This window comes from Xenopus tropicalis, chromosome 1 (genome assembly GCF_000004195.4).
Source record: "Xenopus tropicalis strain Nigerian chromosome 1, UCB_Xtro_10.0, whole genome shotgun sequence".
NCBI classification, from domain to species: Eukaryota; Metazoa; Chordata; class Amphibia; order Anura; family Pipidae; genus Xenopus; species Xenopus tropicalis.
Window position 1 is genome coordinate 105,775,606 of NC_030677.2, and position 18,674 is coordinate 105,794,279.

Here is an 18,674-nt window from a genome sequence, read left to right on the forward strand (position 1 = left end):
TACTGTCATGGAAAAACATGTTTTTTTTGTTTTTTTAAATGCATCGGTTATTAGAGCTTCTCCAGCAGAATCCTACATTGAAATCCGTTTTTAAAAAACAAAAAACAGTTTTTATATTTAATTTTGAAATTTCACATGGGGCTAGCCATATTCATCATTTCCCAGGGTGCCACAGCCATGTGAACTGTGCTCTGATAAACTTCAGTCACACTTTACTGCTGAGCTGCAAGTTGGAGTGATATCACCCTCTCCCAGCAGCCGATCAGCAGAACAATGGGAAGGTAGCTTGGGACTCCTCCAGTTACATGGGAGTAGGAGAAACAATAGGTTACCTGAAAGCAGTTCTAATGTGTAGAGCTGGCTCTTTCTGAAAGCTCAGACTCAGGCACAATGGCTGCCTACACACCAATATTACAACTAAAAAAAAATACATTCGTTGGTTCAAAAATAACAATTTAAATGTTAGAGTTAATTATTTGCTATGTAAACAGTGTAATTTAGAAAATAAATATATGCCATAAAAATCATGACAGCATCCCTTTAAAGAACAAAGGACCAAGGACTGACCCCTGCGGTACTCCACTAACAACACTGGTCCAATTAGAGAATGTTCCAATTACTACCACTCTCTAATCTATTCCTCAGCCAGTTCTCTATCAAAGTACACTGTGATGCAAACCCCTTTCCACTCACACGAGGCACTAGACAGGGATGCCCACTTTCACCCCTATTGTTCGCCCTGGCTATTGAACCCCTGGCCATCCTAATTAGGCAAACCACAGAACTGGAAGGTTGGCGCTTGGGACCATTTGAGGAAAGAGTCTCCTTATATGCAGATGACCTTCTGGTCTACTTGGCAGACGCAGGCCCCTCATTAACTACATTAGCCAATATCATAACACATTTTGGGAAACTCTCTGGATTACAAGTTAATTGGGATAAATCTGCCTTGATGCGTGTAGACCCGACCCCCCTCCCTCCTCTACCACAAGACATCCCCTTAATGACAGTAGACTCATTTAAGTACTTGGGAATCCAAATCCACCCAGACCTAAACACCTATATGACAAGAAACCTCGACCCAATCATATCCTCCCTAAATAACATCCTACCCATGTGGTCCAAACTTCCCCTAACACTTTGGGGAAAAGTCAACATTTTTAAGATGGTTTACCTGCCACGTTTTTTATATACATTCCACAACTCTCCTATTCACATTCCAAAAAGCTTTTTCAAAGCCGTTAACTAGACCCTAATACACTTTATATGGGGAGGCAAAACCCCTAGAATTGCTTGGAAGAAACTAACCCCCCCCCACCAAAGAAGGGGGACTGGGATTACCAGACCTATACCTTTACTACCTAGCTAGTCAGTTGCACTATACCAAATGGTGGTTTGATCCCGATCCATACAACCCAAATATGACTCTGCAAGCAGTAACAGTAGGGTCAGTGGAGGGCCTCAGGCATCTCCCATATAGAGCAACTACAGACTACAAAAACCTTCCAGCGGTAATGACAACTCCGAGGACCGCCTGGAACCTAGCACTCAAGATGTATCCACAACACTCCCCAACCCTAACACCCAATATACCCTTATGGGCAAACTCTAGGCTCCCCCACTTTTATAAGTTCCCTGATTTTTTGTACTGGCCATACAAACAGATCAGGCGTCTGCAGGACACACTTGACGGCTCTGCACTGGGAACATATGAGTTCTTTAAAGAGAAACTTGCAGAACCCACTCTCTCCCAATTCCGATACTTTCAATTTAGGCAGGTATTCCAAGCACAGTTTGGTGGAATTGACATACAAACCTCCCAACCACAGTTTGAAACTGCACTATGGTCCCCCACTTTAACCAAACCTACATCGACACTGTATAAAACTCTACTACAAACAACTCCCTCCCCATTCAAAACAGCACACCGAAAATGGTTGTCCAATGTCCCAGATCTTACAGAGGAAGACTGGGAGGAAGCAACAGATAGAGGGTATTACTACTTATTTTCAGTAAGAGATAAACTTGTCCAATTTAAATGGCTGCACCAATTCTATCTCACGCCCATACGATTGAGGTCCATGGGACGCAACCCCAATGCACGATGCCATAGATGTGGAATGGAGGAGGCAAATTTCTTACACATGGCCTGGTCATGCCCGCAAGTAGCCAAATTCTGGTCCGAAGTTATATGTGTGCTAGCAGACAAGCTAGAATTCCCCAAAATTCTGACACCCCAGGTGTGTATACTGGGAATACTGGATGAACTAATAACTACCAACCACGCTAGAACCAGATATAGAACACTCCTATACTACGCGAGGAAAATTATTGCAATGGCTTGGATGGGACCTGAACCTCCTACAGTTCAAAACTGGATTACCCTGGTAAATCAAGTCTTGCCACTCATTAAACTAACTTTGATAGCCAGAGGTTCCAAAAAGAAATTTGAGAAAATTTGGAGCCCATGGTGGGAGGCAGGCCTAGGTGGACAAGGCTCCTTGACATAAAACGCAGCAACCCAATCTGCACATACAGATAACCTTAAATTCCTAATTAGACCTTTCATGCAACAGTCACTTACCCAAAACATCCACACTACATGCAAGACCCAGTATGATATAATTGAATGGACCGACGCTGTACAATTGAGATCTTTGTCATGCCAACCGAACCAATTTATTATACTACTTTTGCTATAACAGAACTGTAACATGTTTAATATGCTACTGCAATACTGTAATCAATTATACATAATCTCCCTTCCCTATTTTTTTTTTTTTTTCTTTTTCTTTTTTCTTCCTTTTGTTTTTATTGTTGTATTGTCCTTATGTATGTTGTTAAAACAATAAAAAAGTTAATCTATAAAAAAAAGTACACTGTGATGTGACCAGGTCATAATCTGGCCTGAAAATTGTAGCAAGATAAAGTAAATGAAAAAAGAAAAGCCCCTTAAAGGAGGACTACACCCCACCCAGCTATAAAAGCCCCCTAAACTGACCTGCCTCAACCCCCCCTCACCTCTCCCTTATCGCTTACTCTGTAACTTAAAAAACTGCCCCTGTCGCAAACCCCAACCTAAAAATGCAGAGCAGCGCAGCTGCATACCTAGGCACCATCTTCTGTTCAATCGTAGAAGCTTCAGGTCTCTTGAGCATGCGCAGTTGAATCTGATTTCCTGATAGCCCCAACTGCACATGCTCAAGCAGGGTCCATGTCGGCGGTTTAATATGAGCTCAATGAATAGGGCTTCTGCCCTATTTTTATAATCACAATCTAAACAGGTCAAACAGAGTAGCTGATGCTGCTCCATGTTTGGGCCTTGTGAGGCAGTCAAGTAGATTACCAGTGCACAGATAATCCCTCTGCATTAACTCCTGCTAATAAAACCGGGGTGGGGTTGCACATTCCACTACTGATATTTTAAATACAGTTACAGTGTGGAAGCACAATACTGAAACACACTAACCTTCCAGTAGCTCCATCTGGCAGTTTTCACTGACCGTGGCTTGGTTTTTGTGCCTGAAAGAGGATGACCATCGCAGTGCATCCATTAAAAGCCAAGCTGTAAGGAAACAGAGGGCTACAATTAAAAGCAAGTTGGCTGTTTTTGTGGGTGTTTGACTGCCCATGACTAAGTACTGGAAGGGTACGAAACACATAAGGCGGCATTCTGTGGGGTCTGTATATTTTTAATATGGATATTTTGAGTAAAGAGTGTATGGAGTTTGGGATACTATTGTGATAGTAATTAAAGGAGAAGGGAAGGTAAAAACTAAGTAAGCTTTATCAGAAAGGTCTATGTAAATACAGCCATAAGCACTCACAGAAACGCTGCACTGACTTCTCTGTCAAAAGATTTGTTGTGTCTGTTTTCCTCTGCCAGAGACACGCAGCTCTCTGCTCTCTCCCCTATCCTGCTCCCCCTCCCTCAAGAATGCTAAGAACTCACTCCCCCCCTTAGGAATGTGGATCTGAGCCAATCAGCAGGAAGCCGAGTCATAGGGGGAGATTTACTAAGGCACGAACGCTTCGAATGCGTCTGAATGCGTTTTTTTCGTAATGATCGGTATTTTTGCGTAATGATGGTATTTTTGCGTAATGATGGTATTTTTGCGACTATTTCGTTGCTGTCGCGACTTTTTCGTATATTTTTCACGACTTTTCGTCGCCGTTGCAAAAAATCGCATTGTTCCGTCGAGTACGAAAGTTTCGGATTCATTTAAGCTTCAGTATTGTGACTTTCCTTGGGCCAGGTTGGAGCTGCAGAGTGCCATTTATTCCTCTGTGAGGCTTCCAAAATCATGCAAAGTCGTGACGGCAACGAAAAAGTCCCGAAAAATACGAAAAAGTTGCGACGGCGACGAAAAAGTCGCAAAATTTTCGTTTCCAATCCGAATTTTTGCTATTCTGGATTCGAATTCGTGCCTTAGTAAATCTCCCCCATAGTCTTACTAACTGAGCATGTACACCAGTCTTGCTCTTGGAGCACGAGTGAGGCATTATGGGAACTTTCTTTAAACATCTCCGCATTTTTTCTTCCCATTTGGCTTCTGATCATCTGAACGGGAGAAATATGGGGAGACTTAAGGGCACTATTGAGACAACTGAAGGTATGCCTGCAGCTTGAGATTAACTCTTTATTAGCCTTTCCTTCTCCTTTAACATAGTGTCCACAGCAGAGGTGGCCATATACAGGCTGCTAAAAGCTGCCAACGGATCAATTCGGCAGCTTATTGGACCATTATGGGGCCCTCTGACAGGCCTGCCCCCCTGCTCCCCCCACCTGCCGGGTCTGCATGTCACAGAGCAGAGTTCTCCTGTCGGCTGCGTCGCCATGGCAACCAGACGCTCCTGCTGTGTCCGCATGTGCACGCTATGGATCTGGTCAAATTGTCAGTGCAGGAGCGTTGCATTATGGGAATCTTCTCTACCCTGCTCAGCTTTTTTTTTTCCCCCGTTTGGCTACTGATCTTCTGAACAGGAGAAATATGGGGAGACCTAAGAGCACTATTGAGACAACTGAAGGTATGCCTGCATTATGAGATTAACTCTTTATTAGCCTTTCCTTCTCCTTTAAGGTGGGCATATAGGGAAAAGATCTCTGAGTATATGGCCAGCTTTGCTTACAGATATGATTGCTAATAAGGCATGCAATCACACTGTGCTGTTGTCACTATACACTACCTGATTAGGTAAGCCAACTCTTTAAACATCTGCTTGTTGCCAGAGCCCCAATATTAAGGAAACAATATCTTTAACTTGCCATTTTAAGCAGGACACTCTAGGCAACCTGTACACATCCCTGCCCTCTCCTGTGCACACACCCTCTGACAAGGACATCATTTAAAGGGGTGACATTGAGTAGAAAAAATAATAATAATACTGTGCCAGTTCATTATACTTTTCTAAATATAAAAGGAATGTGCTTAAAAAAAAAAGTTGCGTTTTGTGCTGGGTTACTAAAAATGTATCCAAAAATAGTACTATCACCACCCATCTTTTTCACTTTCTGCTGGCTGCTTTTTCAGGAGAGATGGTGGCTCTCAGCCCTTTGAAGTGTAGGATGCCAGCCAATCACCAGTTAGGCAGACCTGACAGGGAACTACAACCTATCTTTGTCTGTGTAAATGATGGGCTTTAATTAGATACCCACCTCCTATAAGGACTATTAGAAGAGACCCACCACTCATTTTAAACACAGAGACCAGAGCTCCAATAAAGGGGCCATTTTTAAAAATAATTAACTTTTTTGGCCCAGACTGAAACTGGCATCTTCAAAACGGCTGATTTACCATGTGTGCTAAACTGCACCAGTGTAGTTATCCATAGCAACCAATACGATCGGTACGTTCATGTCTAACTTGTAAGGGCAGTGGCAGACGAGGAAATTAGTCGGCGACTAATCTTCCCGTCTGCCACTGCCCTAAGGAGACTGACCAAACATAGGACACCAGATGACTTTTAGGGAATGGGTGTGATATGGTTGGGAACGGGAAGCTACAAATGAAAAGAAAAAACTAAGCAAAGCTAATGAACCTGGCTTGCTTTCTCATGTTAATAGGAGTGCAAGATAAAGTCACCCAGTTATTTGAAGCCCTTGGGGAGCACTGAGAGGTTCTGAAAACAACCAAGTATTCCCTGAAAAACAGCTCTGTTCAGGCTTAAGTTGCCAGCACAGAGATATAGTTGTCGGTCACAATGGGAGATTTACATTTGTATCCCAGTCTATGGAAGGACAGAGTTGCCACCAGCCCAGTGTGACTTTGGGAAGCCAAAGGTGGCATACTATTGTACTTTCCTTATGTCAATATCACTTTATTTAAAATTTGGGCAAATGGATAATTAACATTTACTACACAGTTGCTTAGGTCTATGGCAAAAGCCATGACTGCTTAATTAAGCGATTTTCAGCTCAGTGGGAGCCAAACTGCTTAGAATTGCCCCTTTCAATGCAATCTCGTGCATCCAAACAGTTACAAACCTGAGTAAATCAATCTCCACAAAAAAATTAAAAAACTTCACTGCAGTGATTTCAAGAAATTATTGTCTTACCTGTGAGTGCACCAACAAGGTACCATGAAAGTCTATGGAGCTGATGTTTGTAGCATTTATTTTAAACACTGCAGAATTATAACAAAATGAGTTGGTTATGTTATGACTTTACATTTTCTTTCTCATTTAGCCATCTGTCTCTGAACCCATGCAAGCAGGAATAAGCCCCTCCACAACACAATGTTATATAGTGGCTTGCCCTTCACATAAATGTATTAATGTATTTGGTGCCATGGTAAAAGTCATGATATAAAGGTCACAGGTCAGGGTCCCACGTGGTTGTACTAAAACTCTAACACTCACCTCGGTTATCACAGTGTGTGCATCTTGGACACAGCCCGATTCCCGCCACCATGTGCCCCCGAAGGGACCGGGACAGGACACTCAGCCGCTGCACCAACATCCCTCCAGCAGTACAACCGCCAGTGCCAGTCTAGAGCGCAGCCATTGCAACTTCCCTGAGCGCGCATGCGTAGGATCAGGCAAAGCATTTCGGGAAATGGAGTCCGAGCTCTGGCCAAGTAAAAGACAAATGCCAGCGGAGGAACTACGACTCCCAATCTATCAGGAGTGAAGAACAGAGAACTGGCAGAACGTACTTGTTGACAAGTGATCGCTAATAGAAGCACGTGTGATCATAGCATTCTACCTAAATTCGAGAGTGGAGATGAAAACGTTCTACCCTACACATGTATCTGACTTTGACTTTACATTTGGAAATAGAAAAACTAACTGCACTAATGAAGCACCAAAAATCGAATACATTTAATAACCTATAGTAAAGCAAAGGTCATTCTTAAAACACAACTGTATTGCTATCATAATTTTTGAACGTGGCATATTTAGTTAATTTGAAATAGAATCCAGACACTCTAGGAAATTGACAAAAATGAAAGTAAAACTCCTATTAAAGCTGAATTAAAAAATAAACCTCCAATTTTCCTACACATTTCATGCCCCAAAAGCCTTAGGGGCTGATTTACTAACCCACGAACGGGCCGAATGCGTCCGATTGCATTTTTTTCGTAATGATCGGTATTTTGCGATTTTTTTCGGAAATTATCGTGACTTTTTCGTTACCAATACGATTTTTGCGAAAAAACGCGAGTTTTTCGTAGCCATTCCGAAAGTTGCGCAAAGTCGCAATTTTTTTGTAGCGTTAAAACTTGCGCGAAAAGTCGCGATTTTTTCAAAGAGTTAAAACTTGCGCGAAACGTTGCGCCTTTTAAGTTTTAACGCTACGAAAAAGGCGGAATGGCTACGAAAAACTTGCGTTTTTCGCAAAAATCGTAAAGACGCCGAAAAAAATCGCAAAAAATACGAAAAAGTCGCAAAATGTTCGTTTTCCAATCGGAATTTTTCCAATTCGGATTCGAATTCGTGTCTTAGTAAATCAGCCCCTCAGTCAAGGGCTAAATTTACACAACAGGAAGTTGGAATTTAGAGGAGCTACAGCCAATAGGAAAACACTTTACAAGAAACAGAAAGTGTCCATTTTCTCAAATGTCTACAATATAAATAAACATAAGTAGCAAAAAGCAACAGAAACAAAAAAAAACAAAAAACAAATTGAAGTGTATATACTGTATACTTTTTGGAATCTACATTAGATGATTGAGACTATTTTCAACCGCAAGTTATATGACGATAAATAAAACTCAAACTGATAATTTTATTCAGTTATCACAGGAAATGTCAAATTCTGAGTTTATACCTAATGGTAACCTTGTGTTTAAAGTAAAAATCCAAAACCATACTGGGGGAAGGTATATCCCTGAAAGTACATCCCTTTCTAGTGATACATTTACAACCAGAACCCAGAATCATACCTAATTTTGCATTTGTAAGTAAGATAGGACATTTTTTCTCAGTTATCTGTTTTCATTGTGGGACATTTTTTCTCAGTTATCTGTTTTCATTGTGGGAACTGTGGGCTATACATTAGAACACATAGTAGTTTATCAAGTGATAGTGCCTCTTTAATCATATGCATTAGAGGTATATTTCTGAAATAGACACGTCAGTGGAGTAAAAAGAGCTTTTTTTTTTTAAAAGCTTGAGATAGAAGATGCATACTGTAACCCCTAGATAACAACCTATTTATTATTAAACAAGCTTCAGTCACAAAATCTTCAAAATGGTCTACCCATTGGGAATCTGTCAGGTTTATGGACCTTTGGTAGGTGGTGGAATATAGCTACTTTAGAATTCATAACTTTCAAGAAGTCACTCGCCTGGGGACTTACACCCAAATCACTGTATTTGTTTACAAGTACAAGTATAAAGTGTATAGTCTGAAAACTCTTTACTGGTTTCTTAATCAGTGGTAAATATGTGTCATATGGGTGGGTTATGTGACGCCATTGCTGATGCGCAGTATGCATGTGCGTTGTGAGCATTCAGGGATCTTAATCAATAACAGGAAACCAACGAGGAGGGTGACACTCTCAAGTAATATGTAAAAATGTATTCTTCAGAGACTACTGTAGTTTAAACATTAGTTGCTGTGTAGCTATGGAGGCAGCTATTCAAGTTATATGTTAGGAGACAGGGCACTCAAGGGAGTGCAAAGAGCTCAGAGTGTTTTAATACCAGAATTTCCATTTTAAAAAAAAACCAGATATTTGCCTCTTAAAAATACCTGTGCTGTCTGAGACAAGTTCTCACCTTGTGTCATGGTTAAAGTGTTTTTTATAGTAGACATTCTTATAGCAGACAATAGATAAGCTCTGTAAAATACGGGTCTAGTAAACAGGGAGATGAAAAGGTATATGGCTCTCTACAGGAATATAGACTGAAAACCTCTCTCACATAAAATTTGTTGCCAAGAAATAAATTATTTGTTGGTGCACATAAAAACTTTAAATTTAAATAAAATATTTTCTTTGAGCCCTCTTTGGCTTGGGGGTGATTGTGTGGGATGCTGCCAAAGCAGTAGTATGAGACCTTGTGATTGCTCTGGTTAGGAAAATGGCCAAGGAATCAGTCAACAAAGCAGGGTGAAAGCCATTGGAATTCTAGCAGCAACATTTTAATAACCCATCACCAGACACATTAAATAGATTATCACAGGCCAAAGCTGTCCTAGAAAGGGAATCCACCACTATTGCTAGGAAGGTCCTAATTTTATAGCTCTCAGTGTATTTTTGAGTGAAATACTGGCCCTGTTAGCCAAAATACTGGTGAAAATGCCAGCAGCATGTAGTCTTGCATGTATATGCTGGACTACAATGTATTTGCTACTGTCTGTTTAACTGGAAAGTACCATCCTACTGTCACTGTCCAATATAACACACATTTTTTCTTTTATTGTTAAAAACCAATAAAACTCACTTTTGAAAATAAAATTCCACTTTTTATTCTTACCAGCCCTTTAAATGTGGGTAATGTTGTCATAACCTTGTTCTTTATCACTAGAATATTCATGATGCTGTCTAGACTCAGGTGAAGCTAGAAGTTAAATAGCAGATACATGGGCAGATTTAAGCTGCTTATTTGGGTTCTTCAGACTGATTCATCAGCTTATCTCCCCATGTATGGGGCCCTCCAATGATATCATTGATGCTCCTAAAAGCACTGATGCTCCTATAACCGTCATCCCTAGGCCCAAACGATCAAATTAACCCACCCTTTGGCAACCTTGCCTAACAAGTGTATCTATGGTGTATGATCACCATAGCTATGCCCCCTAAACAAGTGTCCCACTGAGCTCCACAGCAGTCACAGCAGTCTGATTCCTCTATGAGTTGCACTACTGGAGGAGATCTAGGCTACATTCCAAATGTAACTTAAATTCTAATAGTTATACTTGTTTCAACAATTTAAACCAAAACAATAATTTAAAATGATTGATATTTATTAAGAGATCCTGTTACTAGGTAGTTAGAGATGTGCTGGCTGCTTAAACCCCCAGGTCAGAGGTTAAACCTCCCAGTCACAGAACACTTTTTATTTGTGTGCTGCGGCTGAGCTCTTTCCTCATTGGTGGGTGATAGTAAAACTGTTGGCGCCCGCCCCTTGTGATCACTACTAATGACATAGATTTGTTATGGCTATCATTGGAACTGTCTTATTATAATGTGGATACTGTTGATAGATAATGACCACTGTAACTGTGTTTTGCGATAACTTGTATCATAAGACAACATTATCTAACTGTAACAAGGAAAAAAAAAACAGATACAACTGGATTTATGTAATGTGAAACATTTATTTGTTGTTAAAACCCAATAAAAAATGATAGAAAAAAAAAAACAAAACCTTGAAAATTCAAATGAAAATAACTATATAAATATAAATAACTATATAAATAACTAATAAAACTTCTACTGAGGTCAATAATATGTGTAATTTTAATATTCAAGCTATTTTATAGTTTTTTTTTTTTCCAAGTTGAATTTTGTAGGGCTCTTACAAATGAGATAGATCTGTTATGTGTTCCAGCACAGGGGAAAGCAGCTGTTAATGCAGCCCAGTATTTTCTATCTGATTGTACTCACTGTGGTGTAGGCAAGTGCACTGGCCTATTTACCTACTTGGCCTTCTGTACCTTTTTTCATTTAGCATTCATTTCCATTTAGTGTTTTTAATATGACAAATCATGTGTGGATTACATATTGCATCAAACAATGTGCATAACAGGTTTGTAAACACAACAGGCTTGAATCTAGTAATAATCTAACCACACCCATACATATTCTGACACCCTGGCATTGTAAATAACTTTGAGAGAGCTCATCACCTGTGTAGTTTCCTATGTATTCACAAATGTACCTGCTTGAGTATACCAGTGATACCATTAATATATTTTTTGTTAGGTGACATCACGTGTAGGAGGAATGGAGGAATGTGGCATGTCAGGTCCATCTATTCACCCATGTCTTGATCATTGTGGATTCTATTTCCCGGTAAAAGATTTTTCCGGCACTTTGTCGTGGGGACTGTGTGATGCCAGAAACAGGTGAGATATGAACAAAACAAAAATATTGGATTATCAGTATCATAATATAGATATTAAGTTGTTGAAAGCTAGGATTTAATTCTCTGTTTTTGTTGCATATGTTACAAATACAGTATGTCCATGTTTTAATCTGTAAATGTATCTGTGTTAATCTGTGTATGTATAGCATTTAGTTAGTTAAATAGTGTTAGTTACAAGTATGTGGAGGAGTGACAGTATACATTGGGGAATGGTTTGTGCTGTATCTATGGTAAAATACCAGTATGAGAAACAGTATTTATGGGGCTCATTTATCAAGGTGGCACAGCACTAAAAGATCCCTTGTCTTGGTGCTAGGTCATCTTCATGTGAACCAAGCTGGGTGGGGAGGAGTTAATTTTGTTCTTGAAATAAATGCAATCTGGTGGCCCAGTTTGCACACCTTGTTCATCTTTGTTTTATACATTGTCATTGCCATATATCAGCAATAATATAATATTACATATATATGAGAGTATGCTAAAGTCAGACAGATGTATATTTATAAGCATTTCAATTATACAGCATTCATATGGTATATGAGCATTCTATATGGGGTAAAATTATTTGACTGCAACTTCCTTAGAAATTAAACTACCAAATGCTATTGGAAGGCACAATTGTTTATTCTTGGGTACAGTACACAACACAGCATTTGTACTATAATACACAGGAGTCATAAATAAACTTTAAATAAATCCTGGTAATTAGGTGATACCAGCAGTTATAAACAGTTCTTAGTGATGTCCCTTGTTATTAAAACATGGGTATTATAGGAAATACTATATGCCTTACTGTCAAATATGATATTGAACGTAACCCCAGAGTTCCATGACCTTTATAAAAGTATTTGACCTGAGTATATGTGCCTTTATATTGTTATAGAACTTATTGGTTACTTTTAATATCCATATATTTTACAACAGGGATACATAATTCCCTATATCTAAAGATCCTGTTTATAGTCTATCTGATATATAAAGGAATGCAAGGTGTCAAGAAATAAATATATCTTTTTATCAGGTTAATCATAACTCCTGTTTATTATAGTACATATTCTGTATTGTGCACTGTACGGTAGTAATAAGTTGCCAAGGATCAAGGCATCAAACTTTTTCTAAAATATTAACATATAAACAGTCTTGCATCGCATTCAGCAGGGCATTTCTTGTTCCTCTACAGTAATTCCTACATCAGGTAGAGCTGACCTGAGCATTAGGGTAATCCCACAAATGGCTTTTATTTGGCAAATCTGCCTCATGTAAGTCACTGTCTCAGCTGGTAGAAAAAACAAGTGGTGCGCTACTAGTCTTGAGGGGTGGGTATTAATATGTTTAAAAATGTAATTGGATAGAGAACAGATTAGGTTATTTATAACTAATGCATACAATTTGGTAATGTTAATTACAGGACTTTATTTTTCATACAGGCACCCACCCAAGTTCCATGCCTAGGGTGGCAACTTTGGGGAGAGGCATTTCTCAGATGCCTATATAAAAAAAAACTTTAAAGAAAGAATTCCTCTCAGCCTGGGGAAGATAACCTTCTCTTTCGATCAATGAGTAGAGAGGGTATGCTCGGGTCTAGTGCCTAATTAAGCACCAACACTGCATTATTAATTTATTATTAATAACATTAATATAGTGTTTTGTTTCTAGCTGGTGTAGGTTGACATGTGCCTACCTCCTTTGTATACTACTCCCTGTTTTTGCCTGGTTTCCTACACCCTGCTGCTTCTTGCTGCATCCCCTTCAAGAGCTGAAGTTATCCAAAAACGCTTTGCTCGAAGTTATAGTCACCTGGAGGGGGATGTTAGATGGAGACGTCTGTACTCTGCAATGCAATATTTCCTGACCATTGATGCATCTGGCAAAGTAAGGGGGACACGAAGTTACTGTACTAACAGTAAGTGAAATCATTTGTATTACACTGACTTGCTAGTCTATCCCGTTTCCTGAAGTGATAAACTTCAGGAAAAGGGACAGACTAGGAAGTCAGAACATTGTTGGTGGAATTAGCTTTAATTCAGCCACAAGATCATTAGTGAGGTTGAGTACTGGTGTTAATTAGAACTGGATTCCAATTGGTGTTTATTTTTCATCCAGTTGTTATCCAGTTTTCATTCAGCTGGGTTAAGGCCAGGGCTCTCAATATGCAGCCAACTTCCTCTACTCTGATTCTACATGGATCACAGGGGCATTATAGTGCTGAATAGCATAGCACCTTTAAATAGGAACTTTCAAGAATGTTTTTGTAAGCTGTCCTGGAATTGTATTACTTATCTTTACAAATAAGTAAAATAATTCAACTCTTCCGACGATAAACTATATAGTCAAAAGAATCATGATACCTGCCTGTCCAACATCTCATTTCCAAAACAAGGGTATTAATATGAAGTTGTTCCTCCCTTTACTCCTGTCACAGCTTCTGCTATCCTGTGAAGGCATTCCACTAGTTGTTGGCATAACGGCATTATTGATATTAAGCCCTAATGCTAGAATGCATTCTGATAGGTAGTGTTCTACTGGCATCTGCCAAATCTAAACATATATCTGTCTATAATCCCTTCTAATGTACTTGTACAGAGTAATTATTTCCCCTAACAGGGAGCTTTTTTTCCAGAGAAAACAACCCCACCCATGACAGTCTAACCTCATAGTTTAAATCTCTCATCCCCTTTACCAGTTAAGTTGCATGTCTCTAGCTCATTAATATCCTTCTTAAGGACTGGAACCCCAAACTGCACTGCATACTCAAGGTGATACCTATAAAGAGGAAAAATTATGTTTTCATCCCTTGAGTCAATATCCTTTGGAACTTGGCAGTAGGTTGTTTTACAAGATACTTTTGGCCTTAAGTGTGCTGTATAATAAAACAAATAAACCTAAGAAATTTTAGGATTACCAGTACCTGTTAAGGTCCTTTTTTGTCAACATGGATGCCGGATATTTTTGTGAGACTGACATCTGATAGATTTGGGGACATTGGCTCAGGACTTAAAAGCCTGCTGCATAATGACCCCCTTTGGCATATGGAAGAAGCACACTTCTCACGCTTCTTATGTGACCCATCATTTGGCCTGATTATATCTGTACAAGTTGGCCTTCCATATGTCACTGCATTGTAAATTATTTTGTTAGTAGCTCAACAGTAATCAGATTGATGCTGCCTTGTAGAGAGTATTATATTTAGCTTTTTCCATGCCAGAAAGCAAATTACCGTATCTTGGAAATCTACATAACCCCCAAGAAAAGTTAGATTAGATTATGAAATAAGCAACTTTAAAACTCCTGGCTGAGTAGCAGTTGGATGAAAAAACTACTTACACTTTTTTTTCCCTAAGCAAAAATCCTGAAACCATAGACATGGCCCTTTTTGATATGCGGTTTGGGTAACATGAGAGAAAAAATATAAAATGATTTATTCTCATTCTTCTTACATACCTCTTGAAATTTTTCCTTCTTCCAGGTATATTCCAAGTTTACTCAGTGAGTGTAGGAGTGGTGGCAATGCACTCAGCTGGAAGTGGTTTGTATTTAGCCATGGACAGGAAAGGAAAGGTATACGGGGAGGTGAGTAAATTAGCAACCAATATCAGTGGGATGAATGTTACTGGAAAGAGGTGGATTTAATACTTGGAAACACAGAGAACTTGCACATAAGAAATTGGCAGGTCACTCTTATAGCATCAATAAAAGACGAATAGGACATTATCATGGTCCCTAACAAAACAGTGGTTATTTTGAATGGAATAGGAAGCAACTACAGCCCAGAATATTTCTTTACATATTAAAAGAAAACTATAGCCTGAGAATGAATACCTAACCAACAGATATTTTATATCATATTAAGTGACCTATTAAAAAAATCTTGCCAAACTGGAATATATATATATATCAGTAGAAACGAGTTGCTGGAAAGCTGCACACCATAAGAACAAGATAATACCTGGGTGCTCGTGCAGGAGGTATAGATACTCAGGGTGGGATTGACGACACGACAGCTGTCCCTGATGAAAGTTCCAGATAGGAACTGAAACGTCGGCCTGAATAAAGCCTCACATTTATTCATCTACACCTTTGTGATTTTTCATATGAAAACCCTGCGTGTGCTGTCAATCCCACCCTGAGTATATATATCAGTAAATATTGCCCTTTTACATTCTTTCCCTTGATGGTCTATGTGCTCCCTCAGAGATCACATGACCAGAAATAATGCAGCTCTACCTGTAACAGGAAGTAGTGTGAAAGCAAAATGCAGAACTTTGTCCATTAATTGGCTGATGGCTGAGTGGCCTTGGCTTGTTTGTGTGCACTGTGAATCCTATGATCCAAGGAGGCGGCCCTTAATTCTTAAAATGGCAATTTTCTATTTAGGACTACCCAATAGCACATACTACAAAAAAGTATATTTTTATGAAAATGTTTTTTTTAGATGAAGCAGGGTTTTACATATGAGCTTGTTTATGCAATATATTTTTATAGAGACCTATATTGTTTGGGGTATAGTTTTCCTTTAAAAGCAGATGGCATGCAGCACAGGCTGCCCTTATTCAACTCGAGCAAAATATTGCTATGTTACCCAAGGGTCTAATGAACATGATTGTTTAGGCCACTGTGGAACTGAATGGAAATCTTAACAGTGTGGGGAGGGAATTATATACAGGAGAACAACATAGCCCTTATTTGTTACCACTGATAGGAATGTGCATGTATGAGTTACCATCAGAATTCAGATTCACACCTATACCACTTTATCAGAGGATTATCACTACATGCACTATGGGGCACATGCCGCATTTTAACTACAGGTATGGGATCTATTATCCAGAATGCTCGGGATGATCGGTTTTCCAGATAAGGGATCTTTCTGTAATTTGTATCACCAGCTTTAAGTCTGCTAAAAATCAAACATTAAATAAACCCAATAGCATTGTTTTGCCACCAACATGGATTCATGCAGCTTAGCTGAGATCAAATACAAGGTACTGTTTTATTATTGCAGAGAAAAAATTTAATTATTTGATTAAAATAGAGTCTAACTGAGATAACCTTCCCATAAGTTGGAGATTCCTGCATAATGGGTTTCTGGATAAAGGATCCTCACACCTGTACATTTCTTTCAGGGAAAATTGCAGCATTTAAAACATCCTTTGTTGGATAGCTTGGGAGAGCTCAATCGAATGTTTGAACTTTTTGGTGGTGTGTATAAACAGTATCATTAATTATGTACATGCTTATATCTGTAGTTCAAAATTATAATGATAAAGTTATTACAAAGGACTCTATTGAGGGAGTGTTACCATTAATCAGACTAGTTAAATGAAGTCATTAGCAACTGCAGCTTCTTTTATTAACAAAAACATGTAGGGTATTTTTGTGCAGGATGGGCTGCCCCTGCCATGCCTGCAGGCATCCCCTGCATCTCTTTAGACTTGGTGCATGTGCCATCTTTGAAAAGGATAAAGGCATGTTTAGGAAGATGATGGTGTTTGCTTGCCCTACAAAACAACTACCCTGACTGGTGCACTATTTAAAGACAAGGACCCCCAACCCAGGGTAATGTAATTACACAGGCCAAAACATGTAAAGGCTCACTTACGAATGCAAGTCCAAAGTGCAATTTCGGGTGCCTATCTTTTTTTTTTTTACCCACAATTCCAGTCTAATCAAGGCCATATGGGGGAGATGCACCTAATGCAATATTGGATGTGTTCAAAAGCACTCATTTATATTTATGCTTTGATATATATAGGGTGCAATTGTGTGTTGGAATTTTGTAAATTTTGGCATTTGGCAGTGACATCTGCTAGTAATTCTTAGTATACTGTTTCTATTGACAAAGGACACTCCATTGTCCCCCAGCAATAAAAGGCACACAATTTGGAACAAGGGGAGGGACAGATACAGTAGTGCCAAGCACAAAAATGCAATAAGTTCAAGCAGTGGCTTTGGACTCAGGTCTGCACCGCATTTTGTATGGCCACAACTACACTTACGGGTCATAAATATGCCCTTGTACATTTTGTTTAAGGCAAAATAAGAAAGGAAATCCCTGTAACAGCAGTAAGGGCACAGTTACATGTGGCGTAGGTCTGCTTGCTCCATCTGTGTTTTGTAGTGAGGTGGAGAGAAGTAGATCCACTCCTATATGTGTACAGCTTGACTGACAGCCTGGGCACTGCTACACTTAGCAAAGATAGGCCCAGAAATGCATCCGTTTCTCAGACCAATTTTCAGTGGAGCTTCACAGGAGCTTATAGGAGCGAATCCACTTCTCTCGCACTGGCTACAAAACGCAGTTGGAGAGAAACAGAATGTACGCCACATGTGACTGTGCACTACAGCAGTGCTTCTTAATTCATTAACCCAAAAGTTAGTTTAGAATCAGTCAACTACTTTATATTGTAGGAAGAAATTTCTCATTATTCAATGTGAAAGCTTCTGGTTTCCATAGGAACTAATGTAAAGAATAACAATAATGAACCACCTGTAACCCTTATGAACTTCCTAATAACATGTTTCCTTTAACAGGAAGATTATGGCCCAAACTGTAGATTTAGAGAGCGGATTGAGGAAAATGGTTACAACTCATACTCTTCTGAGAGATGGAGTCACCGGAGACGCCCTATGTATGTGGCACTGAGAGGAAATGGGTGGGTAAAAATGGGAAGGAGGACTCGACACACCCACCGCTCAGCACACTTTTTACCTTTTCCCATGTAAAACTGGAGCAAGCTGGTGCGAACTGATCTCTGTTGGACATAAAGCAAATCAAGTTGCTGAAACACACCTCACTACTCCTGGCTGCAGGCCATATTTTCTGCATACGTACAAACACCAATTTTGATCATTTAGCCAACATTTATGTTTTAGTCTTAATTTCATCCTTGAAGTTTTTTTTTTTTTTTTAGTGCAGGTAAAAGGTAGGGTGGTGTTTTAAAAGGGTTGTTCACCTTTAAAATTAACTTTTAGACATTGCAACTTTTAGTATGACAGACATTTGCAATTGGTTTTCATTTTTCTTTTTAAGCTTCTTGTTAAGCAGCTATTCAGTTTTGAATTTCAGCAGGTATCTGGTTGCTGGGGTCTTGTTTACTTTAGCAAGCAAGCAGTAGTTTGAATGAGAGACTGGGATATGA

General features: G+C 39.3%; 2 protein-coding genes across 3 annotated transcripts in view; one reads left to right on the forward strand and one right to left on the reverse strand.

The window, feature by feature from the left end:
- The window catches only part of polrmt (polymerase (RNA) mitochondrial (DNA directed)), a 30,802-nt gene extending 23,746 nt beyond the window's left edge, over positions 1-7,056 (reverse strand). The window contains exons 1-2 of one of the 2 annotated variants that reach the window (XM_004910935.4): positions 6,859-7,056; positions 3,470-3,565 (exon numbers count right to left, since the gene is read on the reverse strand). In XM_004910935.4, the coding sequence (XP_004910992.2) occupies positions 3,470-3,565; positions 6,859-6,958 (196 nt within the window). In that variant the 5' untranslated portion in view covers positions 6,959-7,056. The remainder of the gene's footprint in view (positions 1-3,469; positions 3,566-6,858) is intronic. The other variant, XM_004910936.4, reaches the window with a different exon arrangement.
- A 6,150-nt stretch (positions 7,057-13,206) lies between these two features.
- On the forward strand, positions 13,207-18,258 carry fgf22 (fibroblast growth factor 22). Its single transcript, NM_001143924.1, is given in 3 exon segments — positions 13,207-13,438; positions 15,002-15,105; positions 18,067-18,258. Coding segments are annotated over 3 exon segments (528 nt in total).
- The last annotated feature ends 416 nt before the right edge of the window (positions 18,259-18,674 follow it).